Raw genomic sequence first — 26,766 nt, forward strand, 5'->3', positions numbered from 1 at the left:
AAAGTTAAGGCCTGCCCTGGCCAAAGCAGGCATTTGACTGGAGGGAGCAGCACCAAAAAGCCACAAGCACGTTTGGGGGTGGACTTGATGCGGTAATAAATAACAATAAATAGCGCTTCTGGCTACGACAGCCTCTTCTGAGACCTCGTTGCCCGCCCACAGGGTCAGAGCACCACACGACACAGACCCCTCCGCGGACTCGCCCAGCGCCTTCTCCCTTCACCCCCAGGTCGGATCCCTCCGCGCCCCGAGGGCACGCAAACTCCCTGAGCCCCGGTAAGCACCAGGTCGACGAGGGCGGACTCGCCAAGGGGGCGGGGACAAGTGAAATCGACAGACGAGACAGCCAATCGAGACGCGGGATCGGCCGGCGGCGATCCGGCGGCCCAATGGGCGCCGCGGAGGGAGGGCCTGGCCGAGTGGAGGAAGAGCGGGGGCGACAACGGGCGTTGTCGTGGCCGACGAGATCGTTTGGGGTGCGGGCTGCCCGGCCTGGTGGCGCCACTACTGTCTTCGGAAAGGTCGTCGGCAAGGCGCTTCCCCGCCAACGTCATCTACGAGGACGAGGAGGTAGCCGCGGCTTTGCTCTGTGCGCGGTTCCTCTTCCCTTCCCTTCCCCCGCTTCCCTCCCTTTCCCCCCGCGCTCGCAGGCACCCTGAGCCGAGGACCCGTTGCGCGGTGCCCGTGAGCGCGGCAGGGCGGGTGGCGGCGTTGCTGCGGGTGGGTGGGGGAGCGGGGACGGACGGGGCCTCTGTGGGTTGTGGCGCTCTCTACTGCACCACCCCTAAAACATCGCGCTTCTTCGGTGCCCCACCCCCATGCCCCTCGGCTGCCGCGGCCCGCGCTGGGTTCCTGGTGCTTTCCGGCTCGCCTCGGTTCGCAGCCCTACCGTGTCGTGCGCGCGCGTAGAGGGGGGCCTCTGGCGGTGACGCACTTGGCGGCAGGCGCAGGCGTTTGCCGCGTCATATCCCTTTGGCACTGCAAGTCGTGCAAAGTTTGCTGCCGAGGGATGGGAGTGATCCTACCTCGTGTAGGATGGCGGTCTGGAAGCCTTAGATTAAGCACACGCAGTCAGTCTCCTCGGGGATTCCAGATCTGTCTGTGTGTGTATGTAAAGAGTGAACGTCTGAGTAGTGACCGTAATGAGTTAGTTCTGCATAGGAGAAATGCAGGTCTCGATGAGGCCTTGTAATAGCATTTTAGCGATTTCACACCTCTGCTGTGCTAGGCTTTAGTTCTGAGCCCCCACACTGGTTTATGAAAGCAAGGAGTTACAGCTCCTCTTACTTTTCATTAAAACCAAAAACAACAAACAAAAACAACCAACAAACAAACCAACAAGGTACGTCTAGAGACCGGTCCCCCTGCAGGCTGGAGAAGCTTCCCAGGCCTTGTTTCTGTGGTGACGTGGGACTGTGATAACAGCATGCTTGCAAGGTTCACGGATGCTGGTGCAGCACAACGTGCTAAGAACTAGGTCGAGCTCCTTGGACCGTGGGGAAAAATGCAGCCGTTGCCTGTGCGACATTAACTTGAAGTTAGTATCCCGTATAATTTATTTTTTATTAAAATGCTGAGGATTACCAGTTAGGGATGTCTTCTGCTTTTGAAGGTAGGTTTCTCTGAAGGTACCTTTCTCTGAAGCCAATTACGTTTTAACTGTCTACTCTTCCTCCAGTGCCTTGCGTTCCATGATCTTTCACCCCAAGCTCCGATGCTTTTCCTAGTCGTGCCTAAGGAGCCAATCATCATGTTATCTGAAGCAGAAGATTCTGGTGAATCTGTAAGTACCGTGGAAGCTTGCTGTGCGCTAAACCGTACCTGTAATTAGTTCCTAGTCTAGTAGTCTTTCCCATCCCCTCTTTTCCGCTTGATAGGGCACAGTAGGCTACTTTGTTTTTTCTGGCGCTATAATCCTTTGCCTCTAGCTTGTAATGGAATTGAGCTTTTTGCCTAAAAGTAGTGATCTAAAGCAATGCTCGTCCCTGGGTATGTACTTCTGGTGCAAAACACAGTGTTGTTTTGGAGCGCAGTCTGATGCCTACTGTCGTGGTTTAGAGTAAGGGTAGTAGTACTTCTTCTAATACAGAGAAAGAGGGCTTGGGGATTTTGGCAGGTCAGGGGTGAGGAGGGGCAAAGCTGTTTGAGAGGTGCTGGGTGGTTCACTTTTAGCTATAAAAGTCAAGTTCAAAGACTTTGTAAACCCACGCAAAAGGCAGGCTAAAGCTTATTTTCCACCAGGATGGCTTATGTTGCCTGAAGATATAATGGGGGCTTTAACCCGGAGACAAGCTTGGCTTCTGTGGCTGTTTTGTAGTCTGTTACTGTCTAGCTTGAAAAAAATTGCATAGCTGGTTTTTCTGTTGTTTTTGGGTTCCCACCACCACCACCACCCTTGTAGCATGCATAATTGGTCTTTGTAGCTTTGCTTGGAAAATGTTGGTTGCAGGCAGACAGACAGTAACTTGAAGCGCAGTGGTCGAATTGCTAGGAATTGGCTGACTGGTTTCTCTGGGTGGGTGGTTCTCTGCTCTCATTCCTTCCCTAACTGCCCTCTCCCCTCTTTGTGTGTGGCTTTTTATTTTGTTTATTTATGGTTTTGTGCTTCCTTCTCCAGCGCCTTGGGCATTTAATGATTGTTGGCAAGAAGCCTGCTGCTCACCTGGGCCCGACCAATGGATTCCGGATGGTTGTGGATGAAGGGTGTGAGGGTGGGCGGTCTGTCTGTCACGTACATCTACATATTCTGGGTGGCTGTCAGTTGGGCTGGCCGCCTGGCTAAGGTTTTTGCACCACGAGAGTTGCTGCGTGTGTTCAAATCGCCACTGAATGGATTTTGTCTGTTGCCCTTCAGTCTAGCCACTGTTGATGTCTAATTTTTTGTGACGTGTGTCTGTGGAAGGTAACAGAAGTTCTGAGCAGCAGTTGCACAATAAAGATTTAGCATGGGGATATCACCTCTGTCTTGTGCGTCTTACTGAGGGAAACAGTTCTGCAAGTTAAAATGGCGTCTCGCCGGAGTGTATGTATGTGGAATGTTTCAGTCTGTTAACAGTGTTCTATAGACAGACAGTGATTTGCCCAGTCACATGAAGCGTGACGCTGGAACCACTTTGCAGTCTCCTGCGTCTTGTAGGAGGCAAACTCTTATCTTTTTGGAAGTGGTATGCAAATGTGCATAAAGCCAGTGTGGGCTGCTGCTAATACCTTAGAAAATACTGTATGTGACGCTACAGGCATGCCATACAGGGGTGGTTTTGGCACAGTGCACTGTGTCGGGAGCATCCAACTCCTGTCAGAGTACTTTATCAATGGCCATGTGATAAGGCCCTGTTGATATCCCTTTTCTGGCGAGGAGGGCTATGGCAGGAGCAAACAATCAGTCTGAATGGCAGCTGCGGTGCTTCCATAGCACAGTGGAAGATTTCTTTATTTTTGTTTTTGTCAATTTGGGTCAGCTGTCCTGGCTCTGTCCCCTCCCAACCTCTTGCCCACCCACAGCTTACTGGACTTTTGGGGTGGGGTGGTTGGAGAGAGAGCCTCCGTGCTGTGGGAGCACTGCTCAGCGGTAGCCAAAACATTGGTGTGTTATCAACACCCTTCTAGCTACTACTACAAAACACAGCACTATGAGGGCTGCTATGGGGAAAGCTAACTCCATTCCAGCCAGATCCAGTGCAGGATGTGCTGTGTGTTTGATGCCTTGCTGTCCTCCCTCTTTTGCATCTGTTTGCATATAAAAAGGCATGATTGTATTGCATAATAATAGCATCAACAACTGACAGTCCTAGACTAATAGAAAAAATAAGGATTGAAGAAAGCTTCCAGGTATCACCTGTTGTATGCCCCTGTCCCAAGGCAGAAAAAACTCTACCTGTATTGTTTCTGACAGATGTTTGCCAACCTGTTCTTAAATAAGCTGTCTTTGAAAGACAGCAATGCATGGGTGAAAATTAGAGGCCAAGCCAACAAGGGAAACCTCGTGGTTGGTGTCTACTATAGGCCGCCCGATCAAGGGGAGGATGTTGACGAAGCGTTCTTACTTCAGCTACCAGAAGCATCACACTCACAGGTGAAGAGTAAAGTCAAGACCTTGAATTTTAGGAGAGTGAGATTTCAGGTGTTTAAAGAGCAAGTGGATGGGACCCCCTGGGAAACTGTGCTCAGGGATAAAGGAGCAGAAGGGAGCTGGCAGCTCTTTAAGGCTGTTTTTCTTTGAGCAGAAGAGCTCTCGATTCCCATGCGTTAAGAAATCAGGCAAGGAGGGCAGGAGACCAGCATGGCTGAGTAAGGGCCTTCTGGTCGAGCTGAAGTGCATAGGCAGTGGAAGCAGGGGCACGCATCCTGGGAAGAATATAGGGATGCTGCCCGGGTGTGTAGGGATGGGATCAGGAAAGCTGAGGCACAGCTGGAGCTGAATTTGGCAAGGGGTGTGAAGAATCATAAGAAGGGCTTCTACAGGTGCGTTGGTCAGAAAAGGCAAAAGAAAACGTGTGTACGCACACATGCACGCACAAGCCCACTCCCATAAATAAGACAGGAGATCTAGCGACAACCGACATGGAGAAGGCTGAGGTAGTCCACGATGGTTTTTTTGCCTCCGTTTTCACTGGCAATCACTCTTCCCACATCTCTCAAGTCCCTGAACCTCAAGGCAGGGACTGGGGGACCAAAGTCCCTCCCATCGTAGGAGACGATCCGGTTCGAGGCCACCTGAGGAACCTGAACATACACAAGTCCATGGGACCTGACGAGATGCATCCCAGGGTCCTGAGGGAACTGGCAGACGTAGTTGCTAAGTCCCTGTCCATCGTATTTGAAAAGTCATGGCAGTCAAGCAAAGACCCAAGTGACTGGAGAGAAGGGAACATCACACCCATTTTTAAAAAGGCGGACCCTGGGAACGACCAACCAGTCAGCCTCACCTCTGTGCCCGGTATAATCATGGAGCAGATTCTCCTGGAAGCTATGTCGAAGCATAGGGAAGACAGCGAGGTGATTGCAGAAAGCCACCGTGGCTTCACCAAGGGCAAATCGTGCCTGACTACTCTAGTGGTCTTCTGCGATGGAGTGACTGCATCAGTGGACAAGGGAAGAGCAACTGATGCCCTCTACCTGGACTTCTGTAAGGCCTTTGACACGGTCCCCCACAACGTTCTTGCCTCTGAATTGGAGAGAGATGGATTTGAGGGCAGGACTGTTTGGTGGATAAGGAATTGGTTGGATGGCTGCATCCAAAGAGTTACCATCAACGGCTCAATGTCCAAATGGAAAGCAGTAACGAGTGGTGTCCCTCAAGGGTCCGTACTGGGACCGATGCTGTTTAATATCTTCACTAATGACACAGCTAGTGGTATTGAGTGCACCCTCAGCAAGGTTGCGGATGCCACCAAGCTGAGTGTTGCAGTTGATACTCCAGAGGGAAGGAATGCCATCCAGAGGGGCCTTGGCAGGCTGGAGAAGTGGGCCCGTGTGATCCTCATGCAGTTCCACAAGGCCAAGGGCAAGGTCCTGCACCTGGGTCGGGGTAGTCCCCAATATCAGTACAGACTGGGTGACGAGTGGATTGAGAGCAGTCCTGCAGAGAAGGACTTGGGGATAGTGGTGGACAAAAAATTGGACGTGAGCTGGCAGCGTGCGCTTGCAGCCCAGAAAGCCAATCAAATTCTGGGCCACGTAAAAAGAAGCGTGGCCAGCAGGTCGAGGGGGGTGATTCTCCCACTCTGCTCTCGTGAGACCCCACCTGGAGTACCACGTCCAGCTCTGGGGTTCCCAGTACAAGAAGGACGTGGACCTATTAGAGCAGGTCCAGAGGAGGGCCACAAAAACGGTCAGAGGGCCGGAACACCTCTCCTGTGACGAAAGGCTGAGGAGAAGAGGAGGCTCCTGGGTGACCTCATTGAGGCCTTTCAATACTTAAAGGGGGCTTATAAGAAAGATGGAGAGAGACTTTTTTACCAGGGCCTGTAGTGACAGGACAGGGGGTAAGGGATTTAAACTAAAAGATGGTAGGTTTAGGTTGGAAATAAGGAAGACATTTTTTTATTTTTTTTTTAACAACGAGGGTGGTGAGACACTGTAAAACAGGTTGCCCAGAGAAGTTGTGGATGCCCCATCGTCGGAAGTGTTCAAGGTCAGGTTGGACGGGGCTTTGAGCAACTGAAAGATGTCCCTGCCCATTGCAGAGGGGTTGGGCTAGACAATCTTTAAAAGGTCCCTTCCTACCCAAACCGTTCTCTGATTCTATGACTGAATGCCTCCTTTGCCTCAGTCTTTGCTAGCAAGACCAGCCTTTGGAAATCCCAGGCCCCAGAGACCAGGGGGAAAGTCTGGAGCAAGGAGGATGTACCCTTGGTAGAAGAGGATCTGGTCAGGGAGTACTTAAGCAAACCAGAAGTACATAAGTCCACGGGCCCTGATGGGATGCGCGCATGAGCGCTGGGGGAGCAGGCAGATGTCATTGTGAAGCCGCTCTCGATAATCTTTGCTCGATCGTGGTGATTGGGAGAGGTGCCTGAGGACTGGAGGAATGCAAATGTCACCCCTCTCTTCAAGAAGGGCAAGAAAGAGGGCCCGGGGAACGACGAGCTGGTCAGCCTCACCTCGATCCCTGCGAAGGTGATGGAGCAGCTAATCCTGGAAACCACTCCCAGGCGCGTGAAGGAGAAGAGGGTCATCAGGAATAGTCAGCATGGATTCGCCAAGGGCGGGAGGCATGCTTGACTGGCCCGATAACCTTCTGTGATGAAACGACTGGCTTGGTAGATGAGGGGAGAGCAGCGGACATTGCCTACCTAGCCTTCAGGAAGGCTTTTGACACTGTCTCCTGTAAGATCCTCATAGAGAAGCTGATGAAGTATGGGCTGGATGAGCAGACAGTGGGGTGGATTGAAAACTGGGCTGAACAGCTGGGCCCAGAGGGTGGTGATCAGCAGCATGAAGTCGAGTTGGAGGCCAGTAACTAGCGGTGTACCCCGGGGGTCAGTGCTGGGTCCGATCCTGTTCAACATCCTACCTAACGATCTGGATGATGGGTAGGCAGGCTGTACCCTCAGCGAGTTTGCTGATGATACGAAACCAGGAGGCGTGGCTGATACACCAGAGGGTTGTGCTGCCGTCCAGAGAGACCTCGACAGGCTGCAGAAATGGGCAGGCAGGAGCCTCGTGCGGTTCAACAAGGGGAAGTGCAAAGTCCTGCGCCTGGGGAGGAACGACCCCATGCACCAGCACATGCTGGAGGCTGACCGGCTGGAAAGCAGCTTTGCAGAAAAGGGCGCGGGGGGCTCCCGGTGGACACCAAGTTGAACACGAGCCGACAATGCGCCCTTGCCGCAGAGAAGGCTAAGGATATCCTTAGCCCGATATAGAGGAAATCAGGGTTTATATATGTTCCGGTACAGTTGTGTAGACCAATCAAATTGCTCGCCATCCCCGGGGGAGCAGGGCACCACAGATCACCTTTGGGCAGCTGTGGGGGCACTGCCTTTTTTTCTCAAAGCCTCCTACCCAGCTTAGCGCAAATCCTACCTTGATCTGCCCTCCAGCCCTCAAGCCACCAGTGCTGAACACGCGCTTTCTGTTTTATTTTGTCCCAGGAGGCGTGCAGCTTAGAAACGTCTGCAATTGAGGTGGGGCTTTCAGGGAACAATTGAGAGCAACTTCTGTTGGTTCTGCAGAACGTTCTGAAAAGTTAAGGCCTGCCCTGGCCAAAGCAGGCATTTGACTGGAGGGAGCAGCACCAAAAAGCCACAAGCACGTTTGGGGTGGACTTGATGCGGTAATAAATAACAATAAATAGCGCTTCTGGCTACGACAGCCTCTTCTGAGACCTCGTTGCCCGCCCACAGGGTCAGAGCACCACACGACACAGACCCCTCCGCGGACTCGCCCAGCGCCTTCTCCCTTCACCCCCAGGTCGGATCCCTCCGCGCCCCGAGGGCACGCAAACTCCCTGAGCCCCGGTAAGCACCAGGTCGGCGAGGGCGGACTCGCCAAGGGGGCGGGGACAAGTGAAATCGACAGACGAGACAGCCAATCGAGACGCGGGATCGGCCGGCGGCGATCCGGCGGCCCAATGGGCGCCGCGGAGGGAGGGCCTGGCCGAGTGGAGGAAGAGCGGGGGCGACAACGGGCGTTGTCGTGGCCGACGAGATCGTTTGGGGCGCGGGCTGCCCGGCCTGGTGGCGCCACTACTGTCTTCGGAAAGGTCGTCGGCAAGGCGCTTCCCCGCCAACGTCATCTACGAGGACGAGGAGGTAGCCGCGGCTTTGCTCTGTGCGCGGTTCCTCTTCCCTTCCCTTCCCCCGCTTCCCTCCCTTTCCCCCCGCGCTCGCAGGCACCCTGAGCCGAGGACCCGTTGCGCGGTGCCCGTGAGCGCGGCAGGGCGGGTGGCGGCGTTGCTGCGGGTGGGTGGGGGAGCGGGGACGGACGGGGCCTCTGTGGGTTGTGGCGCTCTCTACTGCACCACCCCTAAAACATCGCGCTTCTTCGGTGCCCCACCCCCATGCCCCTCGGCTGCCGCGGCCCGCGCTGGGTTCCTGGTGCTTTCCGGCTCGCCTCGGTTCGCAGCCCTACCGTGTCGTGCGCGCGCGTAGAGGAGGGCCTCTGGCGGTGACGCACTTGGCGGCAGGCGCAGGCGTTTGCCGCGTCATATCCCTTTGGCACTGCAAGTCGTGCAAAGTTTGCTGCCGAGGGATGGGAGTGATCCTACCTCGTGTAGGATGGCGGTCTGGAAGCCTTAGATTAAGCACACGCAGTCAGTCTCCTCGGGGATTCCAGATCTGTCTGTGTGTGTATGTAAAGAGTGAACGTCTGAGTAGTGACCGTAATGAGTTAGTTCTGCATAGGAGAAATGCAGGTCTCGATGAGGCCTTGTAATAGCATTTTAGCGATTTCACACCTCTGCTGTGCTAGGCTTTAGTTCTGAGCCCCCACACTGGTTTATGAAAGCAAGGAGTTACAGCTCCTCTTACTTTTCATTAAAACCAAAAACAACAAACAAAAACAACCAACAAACAAACCAACAAGGTACGTCTAGAGACCGGTCCCCCTGCAGGCTGGAGAAGCTTCCCAGGCCTTGTTTCTGTGGTGACGTGGGACTGTGATAACAGCATGCTTGCAAGGTTCACGGATGCTGGTGCAGCACAACGTGCTAAGAACTAGGTCGAGCTCCTTGGACCGTGGGGAAAAATGCAGCCGTTGCCTGTGCGACATTAACTTGAAGTTAGTATCCCGTATAATTTATTTTTTATTAAAATGCTGAGGATTACCAGTTAGGGATGTCTTCTGCTTTTGAAGGTAGGTTTCTCTGAAGGTACCTTTCTCTGAAGCCAATTACGTTTTAACTGTCTACTCTTCCTCCAGTGCCTTGCGTTCCATGATCTTTCACCCCAAGCTCTGATGCTTTTCCTAGTCGTGCCTAAGGAGCCAATCATCATGTTATCTGAAGCAGAAGATTCTGGTGAATCTGTAAGTACCGTGGAAGCTTGCTGTGCGCTAAACCGTACCTGTAATTAGTTCCTAGTCTAGTAGTCTTTCCCATCCCCTCTTTTCCGCTTGATAGGGCACAGTAGGCTACTTTGTTTTTTCTGGCGCTATAATCCTTTGCCTCTAGCTTGTAATGGAATTGAGCTTTTTGCCTAAAAGTAGTGATCTAAAGCAATGCTCGTCCCTGGGTATGTACTTCTGGTGCAAAACACAGTGTTGTTTTGGAGCGCAGTCTGATGCCTACTGTCGTGGTTTAGAGTAAGGGTAGTAGTACTTCTTCTAATACAGAGAAAGAGGGCTTGGGGATTTTGGCAGGTCAGGGGTGAGGAGGGGCAAAGCTGTTTGAGAGGTGCTGGGTGGTTCACTTTTAGCTATAAAAGTCAAGTTCAAAGACTTTGTAAACCCATGCAAAAGGCAGGCTAAAGCTTATTTTCCACCAGGATGGCTTATGTTGCCTGAAGATATAATGGGGGCTTTAACCCGGAGACAAGCTTGGCTTCTGTGGCTGTTTTGTAGTCTGTTACTGTCTAGCTTGAAAAAAATTGCATAGCTGGTTTTTCTGTTGTTTTTGGGTTCCCACCACCACCACCACCCTTGTAGCATGCATAATTGGTCTTTGTAGCTTTGCTTGGAAAATGTTGGTTGCAGGCAGACAGACAGTAACTTGAAGCGCAGTGGTCGAATTGCTAGGAATTGGCTGACTGGTTTCTCTGGGTGGGTGGTTCTCTGCTCTCATTCCTTCCCTAACTGCCCTCTCCCCTCTTTGTGTGTGGCTTTTTATTTTGTTTATTTATGGTTTTGTGCTTCCTTCTCCAGCACCTTGGGCATTTAATGATTGTTGGCAAGAAGCCTGCTGCTCACCTGGGCCCGACCAATGGATTCCGGATGGTTGTGGATGAAGGGTGTGAGGGTGGGCGGTCTGTCTGTCACGTACATCTACATATTCTGGGTGGCTGTCAGTTGGGCTGGCCGCCTGGCTAAGGTTTTTGCACCACGAGAGTTGCTGCGTGTGTTCAAATCGCCACTGAATGGATTTTGTCTGTTGCCCTTCAGTCTAGCCACTGTTGATGTCTAATTTTTTGTGACGTGTGTCTGTGGAAGGTAACAGAAGTTCTGAGCAGCAGTTGCACAATAAAGATTTAGCATGGGGATATCACCTCTGTCTTGTGCGTCTTACTGAGGGAAACAGTTCTGCAAGTTAAAATGGCGTCTCGCCGGAGTGTATGTATGTGGAATGTTTCAGTCTGTTAACAGTGTTCTATAGACAGACAGTGATTTGCCCAGTCACATGAAGCGTGACGCTGGAACCACTTTGCAGTCTCCTGCGTCTTGTAGGAGGCAAACTCTTATCTTTTTGGAAGTGGTATGCAAATGTGCATAAAGCCAGTGTGGGCTGCTGCTAATACCTTAGAAAATACTGTATGTGACGCTACAGGCATGCCATACAGGGGTGGTTTTGGCACAGTGCGCTGTGTCGGGAGCATCCAACTCCTGTCAGAGTACTTTATCAACGGCCATGTGATAAGGCCCTGTTGATATCCCTTTTCTGGCGAGGAGGGCTATGGCAGGAGCAAACAATCAGTCTGAATGGCAGCTGCGGTGCTTCCATAGCACAGTGGAAGATTTCTTTATTTTTGTTTTTGTCAATTTGGGTCAGCTGTCCTGGCTCTGTCCCCTCCCAACCTCTTGCCCACCCACAGCTTACTGGACTTTTGGGGTGGGGTGGTTGGAGAGAGAGCCTCCGTGCTGTGGGAGCACTGCTCAGCGGTAGCCAAAACATTGGTGTGTTATCAACACCCTTCTAGCTACTACTACAAAACACAGCACTATGAGGGCTGCTATGGGGAAAGCTAACTCCATTCCAGCCAGATCCAGTGCAGGATGTGCTGTGTGTTTGATGCCTTGCTGTCCTCCCTCTTTTGCATCTGTTTGCATATAAAAAGGCATGATTGTATTGCATAATAATAGCATCAACAACTGACAGTCCTAGACTAATAGAAAAAATAAGGATTGAAGAAAGCTTCCAGGTATCACCTGTTGTATGCCCCTGTCCCAAGGCAGAAAAAACTCTACCTGTATTGTTTCTGACAGATGTTTGCCAACCTGTTCTTAAATAAGCTGTCTTTGAAAGACAGCAATGCATGGGTGAAAATTAGAGGCCAAGCCAACAAGGGAAACCTCGTGGTTGGTGTCTACTATAGGCCGCCCGATCAAGGGGAGGATGTTGACGAAGCGTTCTTACTTCAGCTACCAGAAGCATCACACTCACAGGTGAAGAGTAAAGTCAAGACCTTGAATTTTAGGAGAGTGAGATTTCAGGTGTTTAAAGAGCAAGTGGATGGGACCCCCTGGGAAACTGTGCTCAGGGATAAAGGAGCAGAAGGGAGCTGGCAGCTCTTTAAGGCTGTTTTTCTTTGAGCAGAAGAGCTCTCGATTCCCATGCGTTAAGAAATCAGGCAAGGAGGGCAGGAGACCAGCATGGCTGAGTAAGGGCCTTCTGGTCAAGCTGAAGTGCATAGGCAGTGGAAGCAGGGGCACGCATCCTGGGAAGAATATAGGGATGCTGCCCGGGTGTGTAGGGATGGGATCAGGAAAGCTGAGGCACAGCTGGAGCTGAATTTGGCAAGGGGTGTGAAGAATCATAAGAAGGGCTTCTACAGGTGCGTTGGTCAGAAAAGGCAAAAGAAAACGTGTGTACGCACACATGCACGCACAAGCCCACTCCCATAAATAAGACAGGAGATCTAGCGACAACCGACATGGAGAAGGCTGAGGTAGTCCACGATGGTTTTTTTGCCTCCGTTTTCACTGGCAATCACTCTTCCCACATCTCTCAAGTCCCTGAACCTCAAGGCAGGGACTGGGGGACCAAAGTCCCTCCCATCGTAGGAGACGATCCGGTTCGAGGCCACCTGAGGAACCTGAACATACACAAGTCCATGGGACCTGACGAGATGCATCCCAGGGTCCTGAGGGAACTGGCAGACGTAGTTGCTAAGTCCCTGTCCATCGTATTTGAAAAGTCATGGCAGTCAAGCAAAGACCCAAGTGACTGGAGAGAAGGGAACATCACACCCATTTTTAAAAAGGCGGACCCTGGGAACGACCGACCAGTCAGCCTCACCCCTGTGCCCGGTATAATCATGGAGCAGATTCTCCTGGAAGCTATGTCGAAGCATAGGGAAGACAGCGAGGTGATTGCAGAAAGCCACCGTGGCTTCACCAAGGGCAAATCGTGCCTGACTACTCTAGTGGCCTTCTGCGATGGAGTGACTGCATCAGTGGACAAGGGAAGAGCAACTGATGCCCTCTACCTGGACTTCTGTAAGGCCTTTGACACGGTCCCCCACAACGTTCTTGCCTCTGAATTGGAGAGAGATGGATTTGAGGGCAGGACTGTTTGGTGGATAAGGAATTGGTCGGATGGCTGCATCCAAAGAGTTACCATCAACGGCTCAATGTCCAAATGGAAAGCAGTAATGAGTGGTGTCCCTCAAGGGTCCGTACTGGGACCGATGCTGTTTAATATCTTCACTAATGACACAGCTAGTGGTATTGAGTGCACCCTCAGCAAGGTTGCGGATGCCACCAAGCTGAGTGTTGCAGTTGATACTCCAGAGGGAAGGAATGCCATCCAGAGGGGCCTTGGCGGGCTGGAGAAGTGGGCCCGTGTGATCCTCATGCAGTTCCACAAGGCCAAGGGCAAGGTCCTGCACCTGGGTCGGGGTAGTCCCCAATATCAGTACAGACTGGGTGACGAGTGGATTGAGAGCAGTCCTGCAGAGAAGGACTTGGGGATAGTGGTGGACGAAAAATTGGACGTGAGCTGGCAGCGTGCGCTTGCAGCCCAGAAAGCCAATCAAATTCTGGGCCACGTAAAAAGAAGCGTGGCCAGCAGGTCGAGGGGGGTGATTCTCCCACTCTGCTCTCGTGAGACCCCACCTGGAGTACCACGTCCAGCTCTGGGGTTCCCAGTACAAGAAGGACGTGGACCTATTAGAGCAGGTCCAGAGGAGGGCCACGAAAACGGTCAGAGGGCCGGAACACCTCTCCTGTGACGAAAGGCTGAGGAGAAGAGGAGGCTCCTGGGTGACCTCATTGAGGCCTTTCAATACTTAAAGGGGGCTTATAAGAAAGATGGAGAGAGACTTTTTTACCAGGGCCTGTAGTGACAGGACAGGGGGTAAGGGATTTAAACTAAAAGATGGTAGGTTTAGGTTGGAAATAAGGAAGACATTTTTTTATTTTTTTTTTTACAACGAGGGTGGTGAGACACTGTAAAACAGGTTGCCCAGAGAAGTTGTGGATGCCCCATCGTCGGAAGTGTTCAAGGTCAGGTTGGACGGGGCTTTGAGCAACTGAAAGATGTCCCTGCCCATTGCAGAGGGGTTGGGCTAGACAATCTTTAAAAGGTCCCTTCCTACCCAAACCGTTCTCTGATTCTATGACTGAATGCCTCCTTTGCCTCAGTCTTTGCTAGCAAGACCAGCCTTTGGAAATCCCAGGCCCCAGAGACCAGGGGGAAAGTCTGGAGCAAGGAGGATGTACCCTTGGTAGAAGAGGATCTGGTCAGGGAGTACTTAAGCAAACCAGAAGTACATAAGTCCACGGGCCCTGATGGGATGCGCGCATGAGCGCTGGGGGAGCAGGCAGATGTCATTGTGAAGCCGCTCTCGATAATCTTTGCTCGATCGTGGTGATTGGGAGAGGTGCCTGAGGACTGGAGGAATGCAAATGTCACCCCTCTCTTCAAGAAGGGCAAGAAAGAGGGCCCGGGGAACGACGAGCTGGTCAGCCTCACCTCGATCCCTGCGAAGGTGATGGAGCAGCTAATCCTGGAAACCACTCCCAGGCGCGTGAAGGAGAAGAGGGTCATCAGGAATAGTCAGCATGGATTCGCCAAGGGCGGGAGGCATGCTTGACTGGCCCGATAACCTTCTGTGATGAAACGACTGGCTTGGTAGATGAGGGGAGAGCAGCGGACATTGCCTACCTAGCCTTCAGGAAGGCTTTTGACACTGTCTCCTGTAAGATCCTCATAGAGAAGCTGATGAAGTATGGGCTGGATGAGCAGACAGTGGGGTGGATTGAAAACTGGGCTGAACAGCTGGGCCCAGAGGGTGGTGATCAGCAGCATGAAGTCGAGTTGGAGGCCAGTAACTAGCGGTGTACCCCGGGGGTCAGTGCTGGGTCCGATCCTGTTCAACATCCTACCTAACGATCTGGATGATGGGTAGGCAGGCTGTACCCTCAGCGAGTTTGCTGATGATACGAAACCAGGAGGCGTGGCTGATACACCAGAGGGTTGTGCTGCCGTCCAGAGAGACCTCGACAGGCTGCAGAAATGGGCAGGCAGGAGCCTCGTGCGGTTCAACAAGGGGAAGTGCAAAGTCCTGCGCCTGGGGAGGAACGACCCCATGCACCAGCACATGCTGGAGGCTGACCGGCTGGAAAGCAGCTTTGCAGAAAAGGGCGCGGGGGGCTCCCGGTGGACACCAAGTTGAACACGAGCCGACAATGCGCCCTTGCCGCAGAGAAGGCTAAGGATATCCTTAGCCCGATATAGAGGAAATCAGGGTTTATATATGTTCCGGTACAGTTGTGTAGACCAATCAAATTGCTCGCCATCCCCGGGGGAGCAGGGCACCACAGATCACCTTTGGGCAGCTGTGGGGGCACTGCCTTTTTTTCTCAAAGCCTCCTACCCAGCTTAGCGCAAATCCTACCTTGATCTGCCCTCCAGCCCTCAAGCCACCAGTGCTGAACACGCGCTTTCTGTTTTATTTTGTCCCAGGAGGCGTGCAGCTTAGAAACGTCTGCAATTGAGGTGGGGCTTTCAGGGAACAATTGAGAGCAACTTCTGTTGGTTCTGCAGAACGTTCTGAAAAGTTAAGGCCTGCCCTGGCCAAAGCAGGCATTTGACTGGAGGGAGCAGCACCAAAAAGCCACAAGCACGTTTGGGGTGGACTTGATGCGGTAATAAATAACAATAAATAGCGCTTCTGGCTACGACAGCCTCTTCTGAGACCTCGTTGCCCGCCCACAGGGTCAGAGCACCACACGACACAGACCCCTCCGCGGACTCGCCCAGCGCCTTCTCCCTTCACCCCCAGGTCGGATCCCTCCGCGCCCCGAGGGCACGCAAACTCCCTGAGCCCCGGTAAGCACCAGGTCGACGAGGGCGGACTCGCCAAGGGGGCGGGGACAAGTGAAATCGACAGACGAGACAGCCAATCGAGACGCGGGATCGGCCGGCGGCGATCCGGCGGCCCAATGGGCGCCGCGGAGGGAGGGCCTGGCCGAGTGGAGGAAGAGCGGGGGCGACAACGGGCGTTGTCGTGGCCGACGAGATCGTTTGGGGCGCGGGCTGCCCGGCCTGGTGGCGCCACTACTGTCTTCGGAAAGGTCGTCGGCAAGGCGCTTCCCCGCCAACGTCATCTACGAGGACGAGGAGGTAGCCGCGGCTTTGCTCTGTGCGCGGTTCCTCTTCCCTTCCCTTCCCCCGCTTCCCTCCCTTTCCCCCCGCGCTCGCAGGCACCCTGAGCCGAGGACCCGTTGCGCGGTGCCCGTGAGCGCGGCAGGGCGGGTGGCGGCGTTGCTGCGGGTGGGTGGGGGAGCGGGGACGGACGGGGCCTCTGTGGGTTGTGGCGCTCTCTACTGCACCACCCCTAAAACATCGCGCTTCTTCGGTGCCCCACCCCCATGCCCCTCGGCTGCCGCGGCCCGCGCTGGGTTCCTGGTGCTTTCCGGCTCGCCTCGGTTCGCAGCCCTACCGTGTCGTGCGCGCGCGTAGAGGAGGGCCTCTGGCGGTGACGCACTTGGCGGCAGGCGCAGGCGTTTGCCGCGTCATATCCCTTTGGCACTGCAAGTCGTGCAAAGTTTGCTGCCGAGGGATGGGAGTGATCCTACCTCGTGTAGGATGGCGGTCTGGAAGCCTTAGATTAAGCACACGCAGTCAGTCTCCTCGGGGATTCCAGATCTGTCTGTGTGTGTATGTAAAGAGTGAACGTCTGAGTAGTGACCGTAATGAGTTAGTTCTGCATAGGAGAAATGCAGGTCTCGATGAGGCCTTGTAATAGCATTTTAGCGATTTCACACCTCTGCTGTGCTAGGCTTTAGTTCTGAGCCCCCACACTGGTTTATGAAAGCAAGGAGTTACAGCTCCTCTTACTTTTCATTAAAACCAAAAACAACAAACAAAAACAACCAACAAACAAACCAACAAGGTACGTCTAGAGACCGGTCCCCCTGCAGGCTGGAGAAGCTTCCCAGGCCTTGTTTCTGTGGTGACGTGGGACTGTGATAACAGCATGCTTGCAAGGTTCACGGATGCTGGTGCAGCACAACGTGCTAAGAACTAGGTCGAGCTCCTTGGACCGTGGGGAAAAATGCAGCCGTTGCCTGTGCGACATTAACTTGAAGTTAGTATCCCGTATAATTTATTTTTTATTAAAATGCTGAGGATTACCAGTTAGGGATGTCTTCTGCTTTTGAAGGTAGGTTTCTCTGAAGGTACCTTTCTCTGAAGCCAATTACGTTTTAACTGTCTACTCTTCCTCCAGTGCCTTGCGTTCCATGATCTTTCACCCCAAGCTCCGATGCTTTTCCTAGTCGTGCCTAAGGAGCCAATCATCATGTTATCTGAAGCAGAAGATTCTGGTGAATCTGTAAGTACCGTGGAAGCTTGCTGTGCGCTAAACCGTACCTGTAATTAGTTCCTAGTCTAGTAGTCTTTCCCATCCCCTCTTTTCCGCTTGATAGGGCACAGTAGGCTACTTTGTTTTTTCTGGCGCTATAATCCTTTGCCTCTAGCTTGTAATGGAATTGAGCTTTTTGCCTAAAAGTAGTGATCTAAAGCAATGCTCGTCCCTGGGTATGTACTTCTGGTGCAAAACACAGTGTTGTTTTGGAGCGCAGTCTGATGCCTACTGTCGTGGTTTAGAGTAAGGGTAGTAGTACTTCTTCTAATACAGAGAAAGAGGGCTTGGGGATTTTGGCAGGTCAGGGGTGAGGAGGGGCAAAGCTGTTTGAGAGGTGCTGGGTGGTTCACTTTTAGCTATAAAAGTCAAGTTCAAAGACTTTGTAAACCCATGCAAAAGGCAGGCTAAAGCTTATTTTCCACCAGGATGGCTTATGTTGCCTGAAGATATAATGGGGGCTTTAACCCGGAGACAAGCTTGGCTTCTGTGGCTGTTTTGTAGTCTGTTACTGTCTAGCTTGAAAAAAATTGCATAGCTGGTTTTTCTGTTGTTTTTGGGTTCCCACCACCACCACCACCCTTGTAGCATGCATAATTGGTCTTTGTAGCTTTGCTTGGAAAATGTTGGTTGCAGGCAGACAGACAGTAACTTGAAGCGCAGTGGTCGAATTGCTAGGAATTGGCTGACTGGTTTCTCTGGGTGGGTGGTTCTCTGCTCTCATTCCTTCCCTAACTGCCCTCTCCCCTCTTTGTGTGTGGCTTTTTATTTTGTTTATTTATGGTTTTGTGCTTCCTTCTCCAGCGCCTTGGGCATTTAATGATTGTTGGCAAGAAGCCTGCTGCTCACCTGGGCCCGACCAATGGATTCCGGATGGTTGTGGATGAAGGGTGTGAGGGTGGGCGGTCTGTCTGTCACGTACATCTACATATTCTGGGTGGCTGTCAGTTGGGCTGGCCGCCTGGCTAAGGTTTTTGCACCACGAGAGTTGCTGCGTGTGTTCAAATCGCCACTGAATGGATTTTGTCTGTTGCCCTTCAGTCTAGCCACTGTTGATGTCTAATTTTTTGTGACGTGTGTCTGTGGAAGGTAACAGAAGTTCTGAGCAGCAGTTGCACAATAAAGATTTAGCATGGGGATATCACCTCTGTCTTGTGCGTCTTACTGAGGGAAACAGTTCTGCAAGTTAAAATGGCGTCTCGCCGGAGTGTATGTATGTGGAATGTTTCAGTCTGTTAACAGTGTTCTATAGACAGACAGTGATTTGCCCAGTCACATGAAGCGTGACGCTGGAACCACTTTGCAGTCTCCTGCGTCTTGTAGGAGGCAAACTCTTATCTTTTTGGAAGTGGTATGCAAATGTGCATAAAGCCAGTGTGGGCTGCTGCTAATACCTTAGAAAATACTGTATGTGACGCTACAGGCATGCCATACAGGGGTGGTTTTGGCACAGTGCGCTGTGTCGGGAGCATCCAACTCCTGTCAGAGTACTTTATCAACGGCCATGTGATAAGGCCCTGTTGATATCCCTTTTCTGGCGAGGAGGGCTATGGCAGGAGCAAACAATCAGTCTGAATGGCAGCTGCGGTGCTTCCATAGCACAGTGGAAGATTTCTTTATTTTTGTTTTTGTCAATTTGGGTCAGCTGTCCTGGCTCTGTCCCCTCCCAACCTCTTGCCCACCCACAGCTTACTGGACTTTTGGGGTGGGGTGGTTGGAGAGAGAGCCTCCGTGCTGTGGGAGCACTGCTCAGCGGTAGCCAAAACATTGGTGTGTTATCAACACCCTTCTAGCTACTACTACAAAACACAGCACTATGAGGGCTGCTATGGGGAAAGCTAACTCCATTCCAGCCAGATCCAGTGCAGGATGTGCTGTGTGTTTGATGCCTTGCTGTCCTCCCTCTTTTGCATCTGTTTGCATATAAAAAGGCATGATTGTATTGCATAATAATAGCATCAACAACTGACAGTCCTAGACTAATAGAAAAAATAAGGATTGAAGAAAGCTTCCAGGTATCACCTGTTGTATGCCCCTGTCCCAAGGCAGAAAAAACTCTACCTGTATTGTTTCTGACAGATGTTTGCCAACCTGTTCTTAAATAAGCTGTCTTTGAAAGACAGCGATGCATGGGTGAAAATTAGAGGCCAAGCCAACAAGGGAAACCTCGTGGTTGGTGTCTACTATAGGCCGCCCGATCAAGGGGAGGATGTTGACGAAGCGTTCTTACTTCAGCTACCAGAAGCATCACACTCACAGGTGAAGAGTAAAGTCAAGACCTTGAATTTTAGGAGAGTGAGATTTCAGGTGTTTAAAGAGCAAGTGGATGGGACCCCCTGGGAAACTGTGCTCAGGGATAAAGGAGCAGAAGGGAGCTGGCAGCTCTTTAAGGCTGTTTTTCTTTGAGCAGAAGAGCTCTCGATTCCCATGCGTTAAGAAATCAGGCAAGGAGGGCAGGAGACCAGCATGGCTGAGTAAGGGCCTTCTGGTCGAGCTGAAGTGCATAGGCAGTGGAAGCAGGGGCACGCATCCTGGGAAGAATATAGGGATGCTGCCCGGGTGTGTAGGGATGGGATCAGGAAAGCTGAGGCACAGCTGGAGCTGAATTTGGCAAGGGGTGTGAAGAATCATAAGAAGGGCTTCTACAGGTGCGTTGGTCAGAAAAGGCAAAAGAAAACGTGTGTACGCACACATGCACGCACAAGCCCACTCCCATAAATAAGACAGGAGATCTAGCGACAACCGACATGGAGAAGGCTGAGGTAGTCCACGATGGTTTTTTTGCCTCCGTTTTCACTGGCAATCACTCTTCCCACATCTCTCAAGTCCCTGAACCTCAAGGCAGGGACTGGGGGACCAAAGTCCCTCCCATCGTAGGAGACGATCCGGTTCGAGGCCACCTGAGGAACCTGAACATACACAAGTCCATGGGACCTGACGAGATGCATCCCAGGGTCCTGAGGGAACTGGCAGACGTAGTTGCTAAGTCCCTGTCCATCGTATTTGAAAAGTCATGGCAGTCAAGCAAAGACCCAAGTGACTGGAGAGAAGGGAACATCACACCCATTTTTAAAAAGGCGGACCCTGGGAACGACCGACCAGTCAGCCTCACCCCTGTGCCCGGTATAATCATGGAGCAGATTCTCCTGGAAGCTATGTCGAAGCATAGGGAAGACAGCGAGGTGATTGCAGAAAGCCACCGTGGCTTCACCAAGGGCAAATCGTGCCTGACTACTCTAGTGGCCTTCTGCGATGGAGTGACTGCATCAGTGGACAAGGGAAGAGCAACTGATGCCCTCTACCTGGACTTCTGTAAGGCCTTTGACACGGTCCCCCACAACGTTCTTGCCTCTGAATTGGAGAGAGATGGATTTGAGGGCAGGACTGTTTGGTGGATAAGGAATTGGTCGGATGGCTGCATCCAAAGAGTTACCATCAACGGCTCAATGTCCAAATGGAAAGCAGTAACGAGTGGTGTCCCTCAAGGGTCCGTACTGGGACCGATGCTGTTTAATATCTTCACTAATGACACAGCTAGTGGTATTGAGTGCACCCTCAGCAAGGTTGCGGATGCCACCAAGCTGAGTGTTGCAGTTGATACTCCAGAGGGAAGGAATGCCATCCAGAGGGGCCTTGGCGGGCTGGAGAAGTGGGCCCGTGTGATCCTCATGCAGTTCCACAAGGCCAAGGGCAAGGTCCTGCACCTGGGTCGGGGTAGTCCCCAATATCAGTACAGACTGGGTGACGAGTGGATTGAGAGCAGTCCTGCAGAGAAGGACTTGGGGATAGTGGTGGATGAAAAATTGGACGTGAGCTGGCAGCGTGCGCTTGCAGCCCAGAAAGCCAATCAAATTCTGGGCCACGTAAAAAGAAGCGTGGCCAGCAGGTCGAGGGGGGTGATTCTCCCACTCTGCTCTCGTGAGACCCCACCTGGAGTACCACGTCCAGCTCTGGGGTTCCCAGTACAAGAAGGACGTGGACCTATTAGAGCAGGTCCAGAGGAGGGCCACAAAAACGGTCAGAGGGCCGGAACACCTCTCCTGTGACGAAAGGCTGAGGAGAAGAGGAGGCTCCTGGGTGACCTCATTGAGGCCTTTCAATACTTAAAGGGGGCTTATAAGAAAGATGGAGAGAGACTTTTTTACCAGGGCCTGTAGTGACAGGACAGGGGGTAAGGGATTTAAACTAAAAGATGGTAGGTTTAGGTTGGAAATAAGGAAGACATTTTTTTTTTTTTTTTTTTACAACGAGGGTGGTGAGACACTGTAAAACAGGTTGCCCAGAGAAGTTGTGGATGCCCCATCGTCGGAAGTGTTCAAGGTCAGGTTGGACGGGGCTTTGAGCAACTGAAAGATGTCCCTGCCCATTGCAGAGGGGTTGGGCTAGACAATCTTTAAAAGGTCCCTTCCTACCCAAACCGTTCTCTGATTCTATGACTGAATGCCTCCTTTGCCTCAGTCTTTGCTAGCAAGACCAGCCTTTGGAAATCCCAGGCCCCAGAGACCAGGGGGAAAGTCTGGAGCAAGGAGGATGTACCCTTGGTAGAAGAGGATCTGGTCAGGGAGTACTTAAGCAAACCAGAAGTACATAAGTCCACGGGCCCTGATGGGATGCGCGCATGAGCGCTGGGGGAGCAGGCAGATGTCATTGTGAAGCCGCTCTCGACAATCTTTGCTCGATCGTGGTGATTGGGAGAGGTGCCTGAGGACTGGAGGAATGCAAATGTCACCCCTCTCTTCAAGAAGGGCAAGAAAGAGGGCCCGGGGAACGACAAGCTGGTCAGCCTCACCTCGATCCCTGCGAAGGTGATGGAGCAGCTAATCCTGGAAACCACTCCCAGGTGTGTGAAGGAGAAGAGGGTCATCAGGAATAGTCAGCATGGATTCGCCAAGGGCGGGAGGCATGCCTGACCGGCCCGATAACCTGTGATGAAACGACTGGCTTGGTAGATGAGGGGAGAGCAGCGGACAATGCCTACCTAGCCTTCAGGAAGGCTTTTGACACTGTCTCCTGTAAGATCCTCATAGAGAAGCTGATGAAGTATGGGCTGGATGAGCAGACAGTGGGGTGGATTGAAAACTGGGCTGAACAGCTGGGCCCAGAGGGCGGTGATCAGCGACATGAAGTCGAGTTGGAGGCCAGTAACTAGCGGTGTACCCCGGGGGTCAGTGCTGGGTCCGATCCTGTTCAACATCCTACCTAACGATCTGGATGATGGGTAGGCAGGCTGTACCCTCAGCGAGTTTGCTGATGATACGAAACCAGGAGGCGTGGCTGATACACCAGAGGGTTGTGCTGCCGTCCAGAGAGACCTCGACAGGCTGCAGAAATGGGCAGGCAGGAGCCTCGTGCGGTTCAACAAGGGGAAGTGCAAAGTCCTGCGCCTGGGGAGGAACGACCCCATGCACCAGCACATGCTGGAGGCTGACCGGCTGGAAAGCAGCTTTGCAGAAAAGGGCGCGGGGGGCTCCCGGTGGACACCAAGTTGAACACGAGCCGACAATGCGCCCTTGCCGCAGAGAAGGCTAAGGATATCCTTAGCCCGATATAGAGGAAATCAGGGTTTATATATGTTCCGGTACAGTTGTGTAGACCAATCAAATTGCTCGCCATCCCCGGGGGAGCAGGGCACCACAGATCACCTTTGGGCAGCTGTGGGGGCACTGCCTTTTTTTCTCAAAGCCTCCTACCCAGCTTAGCGCAAATCCTACCTTGATCTGCCCTCCAGCCCTCAAGCCACCAGTGCTGAACACGCGCTTTCTGTTTTATTTTGTCCCAGGAGGCGTGCAGCTTAGAAACGTCTGCAATTGAGGTGGGGCTTTCAGGGAACAATTGAGAGCAACTTCTGTTGGTTCTGCAGAACGTTCTGAAAAGTTAAGGCCTGCCCTGGCCAAAGCAGGCATTTGACTGGAGGGAGCAGCACCAAAAAGCCACAAGCACGTTTGGGGTGGACTTGATGCGGTAATAAATAACAATAAATAGCGCTTCTGGCTACGACAGCCTTTTCTGAGACCTCGTTGCCCGCCCACAGGGTCAGAGCACCACACGACACAGACCCCTCCGCGGACTCGCCCAGCGCCTTCTCCCTTCACCCCCAGGTCGGATCCCTCCGCGCCCCGAGGGCACGCAAACTCCCTGAGCCCCGGTAAGCACCAGGTCGGCGAGGGCGGACTCGCCAAGGGGGCGGGGACAAGTGAAATCGACAGACGAGACAGCCAATCGAGACGCGGGATCGGCCGGCGGCGATCCGGCGGCCCAATGGGCGCCGCGGAGGGAGGGCCTGGCCGAGTGGAGGAAGAGCGGGGGCGACAACGGGCGTTGTCGTGGCCGACGAGATCGTTTGGGGCGCGGGCTGCCCGGCCTGGTGGCGCCACTACTGTCTTCGGAAAGGTCGTCGGCAAGGCGCTTCCCCGCCAACGTCATCTACGAGGACGAGGAGGTAGCCGCGGCTTTGCTCTGTGCGCGGTTCCTCTTCCCTTCCCTTCCCCCGCTCCCCTCCCTTTCCCCCCGCGCTCGCAGGCACCCTGAGCCGAGGACCCGTTGCGCGGTGCCCGTGAGCGCGGCAGGGCGGGTGGCGGCGTTGCTGCGGGTGGGTGGGGGAGCGGGGACGGACGGGGCCTCTGTGGGTTGTGGCGCTCTCTACTGCACCACCCCTAAAACATCGCGCTTCTTCGGTGCCCCACCCCCATGCCCCTCGGCTGCCGCGGCCCGCGCTGGGTTCCTGGTGCTTTCCGGCTCGCCTCGGTTCGCAGCCCTACCGTGTCGTGCGCGCGCGCGCGCGCGTAGAGGAGGGCCTCTGGCGGTGACGCACTTGGCGGCAGGCGCAGGCGTTTGCCGCGTCATATCCCTTTGGCACTGCAAGTCGTGCAAAGTTTGCTGCCGAGGGATGGGAGTGATCCTACCTCGTGTAGGATGGCGGTCTGGAAGCCTTAGATTAAGCACACGCAGTCGGTCTCCTCGGGGATTCCAGATCTGTCTGTGTGTGTATGTAAAGAGTGAACGTCTGAGTAGTGACCGTAATGAGTTAGTTCTGCATAGGAGAAATGCAGGTCTCGATGTGCCTTGTAATAGCATTTTAGCGATTTCACACCTCTGCTGTGCTAGGCTTTAGTTCTGAGCCCCCACACCGGTTTATGAAAGCAAGGAGTTACAGCTCCTCTTACTTTTCATTAAAACCAAAAACAACAAACAAAAACAACCAACAAACAAACCAACAAGGTACGTCTAGAGACCGGTCCCCCTGCAGGCTGGAGAAGCTTCCCAGGCCTTGTTTCTGTGGTGACGTGGGACTGTGATAACAGCATGCTTGCAAGGTTCACGGATGCTGGTGCAGCACAACGTGCTAAGAACTAGGTCGAGCTCCTTGGACCGTGGGGAAAAATGCAGCCGTTGCCTGTGCGACATTAACTTGAAGTTAGTATCCCGTATAATTTATTTTTTATTAAAATGCTGAGGATTACCAGTTAGGGATGTCTTCTGCTTTTGAAGGTAGGTTTCTCTGAAGGTACCTTTCTCTGAAGCCAATTACGTTTTAACTGTCTACTCTTCCTCCAGTGCCTTGCGTTCCATGATCTTTCACCCCAAGCTCCGATGCTTTTCCTAGTCGTGCCTAAGGAGCCAATCATCATGTTATCTGAAGCAGAAGATTCTGGTGAATCTGTAAGTACCGTGGAAGCTTGCTGTGCGCTAAACCGTACCTGTAATTAGTTCCTAGTCTAGTAGTCTTTCCCATCCCCTCTTTTCCGCTTGATAGGGCACAGTAGGCTACTTTGTTTTTTCTGGCGCTATAATCCTTTGCCTCTAGCTTGTAATGGAATTGAGCTTTTTGCCTAAAAGTAGTGATCTAAAGCAATGCTCGTCCCTGGGTATGTACTTCTGGTGCAAAACACAGTGTTGTTTTGGAGCGCAGTCTGATGCCTACTGTCGTGGTTTAGAGTAAGGGTAGTAGTACTTCTTCTAATACAGAGAAAGAGGGCTTGGGGATTTTGGCAGGTCGGGGTGAGGAGGGGCAAAGCTGTTTGAGAGGTGCTGGGTGGTTCACTTTTAGCTATAAAAGTCAAGTTCAAAGACTTTGTAAACCCACGCAAAAGGCAGGCTAAAGCTTATTTTCCACCAGGATGGCTTATGTTGCCTGAAGATATAACGGGGGCTTTAACCCGGAGACAAGCTTGGCTTCTGTGGCTGTTTTGTAGTCTGTTACTGTCTAGCTTGAAAAAAATTGCATAGCTGGTTTTTCTGTTGTTGTTGGTTTTGGGTTCCCCCCCCCCCACCACCCTTGTAGCATGCATAATTGGTTTTTGTAGCTTTGCTTGGAAAGTGTCGGTTGCAGGCAGACAGACAGTAACTTGAAGCACAGTGGTCGAATTGCTAGGAATTGGCTGACTGGTTTCTCTGGGTGGGTGGTTCTCTGCTCTCATTCCTTCCCTAACTGCCCTCTCCCCTCTTTGTGTGTGGCTTTTTATTTTGTTTATTTATGGTTTTGTGCTTCCTTCTCCAGCGCCTTGGGCATTTAATGATTGTTGGCAAGAAGCGTGCTGCTCACCTGGGCCTGACCAATGGATTCCAGACAGTTGTGGATGAAGGGTGTGAGGGTGGGCGGTCGGTCTGTCACGTACATCTACGTATTCTGGGTGGCTGTCAGTTGGGCTGGCCGCCTGGCTAAGGTTTTTGCACCACGAGAGTTGCTGCGTGTGTTCAAATCGCCACTGAATGGATTTTGTCTGTTGCCCTTCAGTCTAGCCACTGTTGATGTCTAATTTTTTGTGACGTGTGTCTGTGGAAGGTAACAGAAGCTCTGAGCAGCAGTTGCACAATAAAGATTTAGCATGGGGATATCACCTCTGTCTTGTGCGTCTTACTGAGGGAAACAGTTCTGCAAGTTAAAATGGCATCTCGCCGGAGTGTATGTATGTGGAATGTTTCAGTCTGTTAACAGTGTTCTATAGACAGACAGTGATTTGCCCAGTCACATGAAGCGTGACGCTGGAACCACTTTGCAGTCTCCTGCGTCTTGTAGGAGGCAAACTCTTATCTCTTTGGAAGTGGTATGCAAATGTGCATAAAGCCAGTGTGGGCTGCTGCTAATACCTTAGAAAATACTGTATGTGACACTACAGGCATGCCATACGGGGTGGTTTTGGCACAGTGCGCTGTGTCGGGAGCATCCAACTCCTGTCAGAGTACTTTATCAATGGCCATGTGATAAGGCCCTGTTGATATCCCTTTTCTGGCGAGGAGGGCTATGGCAGGAGCAAACAATCAGTCTGAATGGCAGCTGCGGTGCTTCCATAGCACAGTGGAAGATTTCTTTATTTTTGTTTTTGTCAATTTGGGTCAGCTGTCCTGGCTCTGTCCCCTCCCAACCTCTTGCCCACCCACAGCTTACTGGACTTTTGGGGTGGGGTGGTTGGAGAGAGAGCCTCCGTGCTGTGGGAGCACTGCTCAGCGGTAGCCAAAACATTGGTGTGTTATCAACACCCTTCTAGCTACTACTACAAAACACAGCACTATGAGGGCTGCTATGGGGAAAGCTAACTCCATTCCAGCCAGATCCAGTGCAGGATGTGCTGTGTGTTTGATGCCT

At 52.5% G+C, this 26,766-nt stretch overlaps 4 protein-coding genes across 4 annotated transcripts; all 4 read left to right on the top strand.

Moving 5' to 3' along the window:
* The first annotated feature begins 277 nt into the window (after positions 1 to 277).
* Positions 278 to 2,957, top strand: LOC135316343 (adenosine 5'-monophosphoramidase HINT1-like). The gene is given in 4 exon segments (XM_064469542.1): positions 278 to 539; positions 541 to 570; positions 1,679 to 1,783; positions 2,618 to 2,957. Coding segments are annotated over 4 exon segments (450 nt in total). The 5' UTR covers positions 278 to 389; the 3' UTR covers positions 2,783 to 2,957.
* A 5,016-nt stretch (positions 2,958 to 7,973) lies between these two features.
* On the top strand, positions 7,974 to 10,622 carry LOC135316358 (adenosine 5'-monophosphoramidase HINT1-like). Its single transcript, XM_064469559.1, is given in 4 exon segments — positions 7,974 to 8,224; positions 8,226 to 8,255; positions 9,364 to 9,468; positions 10,303 to 10,622. Coding segments are annotated over 4 exon segments (450 nt in total). The 5' UTR covers positions 7,974 to 8,074; the 3' UTR covers positions 10,468 to 10,622.
* A 5,033-nt stretch (positions 10,623 to 15,655) lies between these two features.
* Positions 15,656 to 18,322, top strand: LOC135316351 (adenosine 5'-monophosphoramidase HINT1-like). The gene is given in 4 exon segments (XM_064469552.1): positions 15,656 to 15,909; positions 15,911 to 15,940; positions 17,049 to 17,153; positions 17,988 to 18,322. Coding segments are annotated over 4 exon segments (450 nt in total). The 5' UTR covers positions 15,656 to 15,759; the 3' UTR covers positions 18,153 to 18,322.
* Positions 18,323 to 23,370: 5,048 nt separating this feature from the next.
* On the top strand, positions 23,371 to 26,020 carry LOC135316350 (adenosine 5'-monophosphoramidase HINT1-like). The gene is given in 4 exon segments (XM_064469551.1): positions 23,371 to 23,591; positions 23,593 to 23,622; positions 24,738 to 24,842; positions 25,681 to 26,020. Coding segments are annotated over 4 exon segments (450 nt in total). The 5' UTR covers positions 23,371 to 23,441; the 3' UTR covers positions 25,846 to 26,020.
* Positions 26,021 to 26,766: the final 746 nt, after the last annotated feature.

Source organism: Phalacrocorax carbo, chromosome 19 (assembly GCF_963921805.1).
Source record: "Phalacrocorax carbo chromosome 19, bPhaCar2.1, whole genome shotgun sequence".
Classification (NCBI taxonomy): domain Eukaryota; kingdom Metazoa; phylum Chordata; class Aves; order Suliformes; family Phalacrocoracidae; genus Phalacrocorax; species Phalacrocorax carbo.